The 7820-nt window shown below is 38.4% G+C and overlaps 1 protein-coding gene across 1 annotated transcript; it reads right to left on the bottom strand.

Annotated features, from left to right (window-relative positions):
* Window positions 1–4545: 4545 nt before the first annotated feature.
* Window positions 4546–4887, bottom strand: LOC137618323 (DNA-binding protein HEXBP-like). Its single transcript, XM_068348492.1, has one exon. The coding sequence runs from the start codon at window positions 4885–4887 to the stop codon at window positions 4546–4548; it is 342 nt and encodes a 113-aa protein (XP_068204593.1).
* Between the last annotated feature and the right edge of the window lie 2933 nt (window positions 4888–7820).

Here is a 7820-nt window from a genome sequence, read left to right as displayed (position 1 = left end):
TTCCAACACGAATACTTACTTTTAATACCCGGGAGATGAACCATCACTCTCAATACACAGTGCCCAACCACCACTGGTCTAATTTTCAGAATGTTCCTATACAAATACCAAACCTTCGGCTTCATCTCCAAGTTCTTCAAGTTCTTCTATCAGGATAAATAGCCCTTCAATACCACTTTGACGTCGGCATGGCCCATGGGAACTTCACTGCCAAGGGGGGCAGGATGCTTCTTCCCTATGGTCCTTTATCAAAGATTACTATGCTGTTTTGTCAATGCCTTGGCACTTACTATTAGGGGAAAATCTACCACGATACATTGATTCTCTGGTATTCTTCCATCAGGACGCCATGGCTTGAGCCCAAAAAACGGATTTTGAGCGAAGCGAAAAATCTATATTTGGGTGAGATAGCCATGGCGTCCTGATGGACCCTCCCTGCTACTTCGTCCAGTTTTAGATCCCACCCTGTTCTACTGTATCATGGTGATGGGCAAGCAACTGGCTTCAGGATGAAGACGGGCGTGACGTCATTTGAGCAATGGCGCCCGTTTGTTTACGTCTCGAGTATCAGTAGTAGCCACGAGTGAGATTGGCTGTGGAGCGGCTCCCAGCTATTCTCAACCCTTACACACCGAAGCATTAACTCTGTTCGGGGTGAAGATAGCTATGTGGCGCGTTCAGACATGCGTCCCCTGTTGATATACGATGTCTTAAAGGGAAACCTTTGGGATACTCGCTCCAGAAGTTAGAATTCTGTGATAACCTGTGGTTAAATTCTCTGGGAATATCTTAGTAGTTTTATACCCAAGGAAGCTACCAAAAAGGAACCTTCCATCAGGACGCCATGGCTATCTCACCCAAAAATAGATTTTTCGCTTCGCTCAAAATCCGTTTTATATCGGCAATTGATTATGATGGAAATGCTCTCAGTTCAGTGTAAAGCTATTGTTACTCATGTGATATTAAAAAATAACAGTGAAATAAGGCCTCAAAGATCCGATTCTGACTTAATTTTCAGGGAAGGCCAGCACATTTCTGCTGCAAAGCTTTTGTAATGATTGCCAAGAAAACAAAAAAGGCAACGATGTTAATCATAAGGTAAGGAATTAGTTGTGATTTACTTCTTCATAATAGAAGGATTTGTTTGTGATTTGCTATATCATAATCTAAGGATTTATTTGTAATTTACTTTTTGTTTGTGACCTGGGAATGGGGTGTCCGGCTAGCAATTGTGACCTGGGAAAGGGGGTCCTGGGGGCTTGCTCCCCTGCTAGTGTTTGTGACCTGGGAAGGGCGTCTGGGGGGCTTGTCCCCGGCTAGGGGTTGTGACCTGTGAAGGGGGGTCCAGGCTATGGGTTGTGACCTGGGAAATACTAGGTTAGGTTAGGTGGGTTTGTTAGGTTCAGTACCCTTTTACAAACCTCAAAGTTAAATGATCACGTCTTGGCCTGTTTTCAACCATTTACATGAACCATATATTTTTCCAAGTGGTTATCTTGGGCTTATTTTGCATTTCTGACCATTATTATTGCTGCAAATCCCTCGTTTATGACATTTCCCCACCATAATAGAAACTTGGTTTCCCACTGGGGTCTCCCATAATTGTCTTTACATAAGAGGGTCTTAAAACTCATGAAAGGGTGGTTTGCCCCAATAATCAAGGTCAGAAATCCATAAAACACAAGATAGCGAGTAGGAAAAATATATAGTTTATGTATTTGGCTAGAAATTAAAGTATCATATTTTTACCGATATTCCTTTAGAATAAATCTATACATTTTCAAGACCTCAGAACATGATTTTATGTTAGAAAATACATTTTCAGCTCTCCCCCATTGCTACCTATACCTTTAGCTCTAACCTCATCCCCTTGGCCATTTAAATAGTCTTGCGTGAAAATGATTTGCGTGGTAAAATTGTTACTGTTTTAGTACTGTTTCTTATAGACTGAATTGAACCTATCGATGGGACTTTTGGGTCATCTAGGGCTAAGGCTTAGCCTGGTTCTTACTTAGAAACAGTAACCAAATGCACAGCAGATCCTAGGTTACATGGATTCAGATTATAGAGTCTGAAACTACCATTGTTGGTCACACGCCAATTATTCTAGCCGTAATTGATGACACGAACACTATTCACACAGTTTGATGTAAAACCATTTCAAAGTAACCAAGGCATATATAAACTATTATTTCATTTTATCAAGCTTTTTACTGTAACCTAATAACAATGATTGAGTAAAAAACGGAATTTTATAAAAGTTATTGATCAATGATTGTTTTGGGTTAAAGGATCAGAGTGGTGTGGATAGTGAAAAAAAAAACTTGCATAATTATGCTAGCAGGGCATGCTTACAATAGGGCAATTCTTGGACATGAACTAACGTATGAATACTATGGCCTAAGTACCAGGACTTGAGCTGTGCGAAACAGTACGTCCATGGAGGAAAATCTGTTGGCAGTTTTGACGATGTTTTGGAACATTTCACAAAGATAATACTGTGACTGATTCTTTTGGTGTCTGCATAAGAAGATAATTTCCAATATAGTGGGATTCATGAGAGCACACCGGAAAAACTGAGCCCTTCATTTGGAAATTTAAAAAAAAAGATGTTTTCTTGCTTTTTTATTTAAAATTAAACTAATTCGCTTAATTCAAGTGAACTTGGCTGTTATAAGAGCAGCTACAACACAGGGATCTTCGATGAATTTGTTAGTCTGTGGTTTTCAATCAACAGAACTGAGGGTAAATTGAAGAAAATGGCTACTTAAACACGCCAACTGGGTTGCAAAAGTGAGTAGATGTAATTGTAGGAGTCACAAGCACAAATTCTGCACGAAATATATAGTATTTTGCATACATCGAGTGTTTTTATAGACGATAGAACGATGATAAAATAACGATGAAAGTGTCTGTGAGGTTCTTGGTACGTTTACAATCCACATCTGAACTGATGAACTTCTGATACAGTGACATTGTGCCAAATGAAATTTCATGAAATATTTTTCTTCTTAAAAGGTATATGTAAGAAGTACAAGAGTAGAACTATAAATAAGAATAAAAATACAAAGTTATTTTGAGGTTATAAATTCAATTGTCAAGCATACGAAAGTGAGAATATAGTAATCAAATGATATTCATGATATAATGATAATATTTTATTGTAATGGATACAGAGTTTATCAGTGATAGTAATGAAAGAAATAAATTACTTTATAGTAAAATCGTAACATATCGGAAAAAATAATTATAATGGAGGTTTATGTATTATATTCTTTTCTGGTATGACTACTTTACAGAAAATAAATAAATTGAAACAAATTTATGGAGTTTGAAAGCATATGCAATCAAGATTCTGGCACATACCTATATCTCCAGTGATAATCTCATTCTCTTAGTATTATTATTATTATTATTATTATTATTATTATTATTATTATTATTATTATTATTATTATCATTATTATTATTATTATTATTATTATTATTATTATTATTGATACTAGCCAAGCTACATATATTATAAAATGAAAATATCATCCTTGTAAAGTGGACCTGCAAAGTGTGTCCAAACCTCTCAAGATTTTTCCGTTTCTCAAAAATTTTGTCTATTGAACTCTTTCCACGAAAAAAATCGTAATTGGCCAAGTTTCGTATTTTAGACAATCTGTTGCTAGGGATATATGTTGGTGGTAATTCTGTATATTTATGTTCCTTTTCTGTGGTTTTGTTTCAAGTAAACGTGTTTGTGTTTTATTTGACATATTAACTATCGTTATATCAGCTCTGTTGTTTTTATTTCTGATAAGCCCTCTAAGACTACGTGCGGCCAATTGTCATGGGGTTTAACAACGACCTTGGTTCCTTCCTGGAGAGGCTGACACGGGGTCACTGATATGCTCATATATGTTTAGGGAGACAACAATTCTCCTTTTTCAGGCACAGCACTTATTCGTCTCTCCGTGCCCGCACGAGCACTTACTCTCTCATGACTTTCTATCAGCAAAATGCACCCTCCTGCTTTTACTGTTATTGTATCTTTTTCCGCATAAATGCATATTTGATTACTACTGCTAAAAAAAATTCTTAATATAACCTTTATTCCTGGAATTCCCAAGGTTGGCAAGACAAATAAATCATGTGTAAACTTCACAGATCCCACCAAGAGTTGACAATCGTTGTATGCCTTGCGTGTATTTTATTTCCTCCTGGCATGTCGACGATGAGGGAAACACTGACTGAAGTGGGTTTGAGGAGAATCTTTTTTCAGTCAGCGAAATGCTGGCTCCTGCGTCGATCAGCGCTCGAATGGACTTATCTGGTAAGGCAATCCTAACTGCTAACACTCCTAGCCACCCATTAGGATATATGGGGCACGTGCCAACGACCTCTCTTGCAATGCCACTGCCCGATGTTCCTGTCCCTAGTGCTGTGGGGGTGAAGTTGGGGGTACTGATGGAGGTCCCAGTGCCATCTCTACCAAGTTCGTCGTAGTCACTCTCATCACCGCCTCGGTTGCTGCTTCTGATGTAATGGGGGTGGGGGTCATCGATGTTTTTCCTTGGATGCTTGGCGGGATTGATGTGCTTGAGCCAAAGCCCGCCTGCCCTCAGCGTTTTTTGCTGGGCACTCTCGAGATAGATGACCATAGGCCAGGCAAGTGTAAAAGTAGGGTGATCCTTGGGTGGGGCAGTCCACTCGTCGGTTCCCTTCTCCCCCACACTGCCAGCATCTGAAGACTTTTTTCACCTGCTGACTGCGTTCTCCCCTCTCCCGCTTTGGGTGTTGGTGAGTGTCTCTCATGGCTGCCTTCTCCTCTGAATCAGGGCAGTTATACTCAGTCATTTTTTCTTCTAGTAAACTGTCTAGAATGTTTTGTATCACCATCACTACGTCTTCTAACGAGTGATTGTCACCGAACCAATAATCACATAATTACAGCTTTACTAATCTGCGAATGAGGTTACGGGCAATTGCTTTTTTATCACGTTCTGGGAAATTATCACTCCGGGTCATACTGTTTTAGCAATTTTCTGATACGCTGATCGGCGTCCTTGTTTTTTTTTTGGAGGTTACGCTGTCTCCACGATTGAGATGTGCAATTCTTGTTGCACTGAGAGACTCTTCACGTTTTAAAGCAGTTATAAGGGATCAAATATTAGGATGTACATTTGTCACGGAGGTCCTTAGTGCATTATGGAATCCTTCAACATAGTTATTGGCGCGTGGCATACCATTTTCAGTGCGTTCATAAACATTCCATAAATGAATAGGGAAGACTGGCTTGACTCTTCGCCTTCGTTGGCCACGACCTCTCACTCCTCCAATATAATATGTTTTGAAATATGAAACAAGCTCTTGGGGAAAATCGTCACCATCAGTTAATTCCTCGAAGCCATCAATTACATCGTCAATGGGAAGGAAAGCAAGTGCGGATAAAGTTCTCACTTTGAAACTAAAATCATCATCTTGGTGATATTGCTGTTTAACCCTGGAACGGTACGGTGGGTCGTCCGCGACCCCGAGCGTCAAAAAAAAAGAGGTTTTTCTCACGTGACTCACCCCCGTGACTGAATTTGTGGGTGATCGACATGCAGTAGGTGTCTCGCCTACACGCTCTAGTAGTGTCCAGATGTGCATTGCTGTAGCTGTACTCCTTCCCCGATTTCTGAGACGCGCCGGGGTCGAGCGCGACCGAGTTTACCCTTCTAAGGTAATTTGCATAATTATCAAAGTTATTACGTATTATGAAATTGTCGTAGAATGGTGCAACCTTTATAGGTTATCAGTTGTGGAAAGTCTTGGTGGATTGTTTGGCTACCATGTGCATGATTTTTTTTTTAGTTAAAATGTCGTTCATCACCACGAGGACCATTTTACCGCGAGTGCCCCTTTTTAATTTTTTTTCATTTTTTGGCCAAGTAATTTTTCCGTAAGATATTGCCAAATAGTGTCGTAAAACTTTTGCTTTTTTAGTGTTGGAAAGTGTGTCTAGATGATTTGGCTACCCATGCGTGACTTTGTTTTTGTCAGATACGACGTAGTTATTGGTATATGGGGTATTTAACTGCGGTTGCCAATTTTTGTTTTTTTTTCAATATTTGTAAAAATTTACTACGTAGTAAGGAATTGCCGTATATTAATGATTTTTTTTTCATGTTTATGTGTTAGAAAGTGTGCCTTGATGGTTGGGCTAACACGTGCATGTCTTTTTTTTTATCTGAGATGCCGTATATTAGAATGTTGGGCATTTTTCCGCGAGTGCCCCTTTTTATTTGTTTTGCATTTTTTTGCTTAGTCATGTTACCGTAAGGAATTGGCAAGTAGTGTCGCAAAACTTATATTATTATAGTGTTGGAAAGTGTTGTTAGATGATCTGGCTACCCATGCCTATCTTTTTTTTAGCCAGATATAGCGTATATATAGGTATGTGTTCGATTTTCCGGTGATTGCCATTTTTTCGTTTTTCCCCATTTCTTTCAAAATTACTACGTACTAAGGAACTATCACAGAGTAATGAATCATTTAGATGTTTATTTGTCGGAAAATGTGCCTTGATGGTTTGCCTAGCACGTGGCTGAAATTTTTTTTTCTGAAATGCGTATAATAAAATGTTGGCCATTTTTCCGCGAGTGCCCCTTTTTATTTGTTTTGCATTTTTTTACTTAGTCATGTTACCGTAAGGAATTGGCAAGAAGTGTCGCAAAACTTATATTTTTATAGTGTTGGAAAGTGTTTCTAGATGATCTGGCTACCCATGCCTATCTTTTTTTTAGCCAGATATGGCGTATATATAGGTATGTGTTCGATTTTCCTGTGATTGCCATTTTTCGTTTTTTCCAATTTCTTTCAAAATTACTACGTAGGCTACTAAGGAACTATCACAGAGTAATGATTCCTTTATATGTTCATTTGTCGGAAAATGTGCCTTGATGGTTTGCCTAGCACGTGGCTGAAATTTTTTTTTCTGAAATGCCGTATATTAGAATGGCCATTTTTCCGCGAGTGCCCCTTTTTATTTGTTTTGCATTTTTTTGCTTAGTCATGTTACCGTAAGGAATTGGCAAGTAGTGTCGCAAAACTTATAGTTTTTTGGTGTTGGAAAGTGTTTCTAGATGATCTGGCTACCCATGCCTATCTTTTTTTTTAGCCAGATATGGCGTATATATAGGTATGTGTTCGATTTTCCTGTGATTGCCATTTTTTCGTTTCTTCCCATTTCTTTCAAAATTACTACGTACTAAGGAACTATCACAGAGTAATGATTCATTTAGATGTTTATTTGTCGGAAAATGTGCCTTGATGGTTTGCCCAGCACGTGGCTGAATTTTTTTTTTTCTGAAATGCCGTATATTAGAATGTTAGCCATGTTTCCGCGAGTGGTCCTTTTTTTTTGTTTTGCATTTTTTTGCTTAGTCATGTTACCGTAAGGAATTGGCAAGTAGTGTCGCGAAACTTATATTTCTATAGTGTTGGAAAGTGTTTCTAGATGATCTGGCTACCCATGCCTATATTTTTTTAACCAGATATGGCGTATATATAGGTATGTGTTCGATTTTCCGGTGATTGCCATTTTTTCGTTTTTTCCCATTTATTTAAAAATTATTACGTACTAAGGAACTATCACAGAGTAATGATTCATTTAGATGTTTATTTGTCGGAAAATGTGCCTTGATGGTTTGCCTAGTATGTGGCTGAAATTTTTTTTTTTTCTGAAATGCCGTATATTAGAATGTTGGCCATTTTTCCGCGAGTGCCCCTTTTTATTTGCATTACATTTTCTTGCTTAGTCATGTTACCGTAAGGAATTGGCAAGTAGT

This window comes from Palaemon carinicauda, chromosome 24 (assembly GCF_036898095.1).
Source record: "Palaemon carinicauda isolate YSFRI2023 chromosome 24, ASM3689809v2, whole genome shotgun sequence".
Classification (NCBI taxonomy): domain Eukaryota; kingdom Metazoa; phylum Arthropoda; class Malacostraca; order Decapoda; family Palaemonidae; genus Palaemon; species Palaemon carinicauda.
The sequence above is the reverse complement of the archived record's forward strand: the minus strand, read 5'-3'. Positions and strand labels throughout refer to the sequence as shown.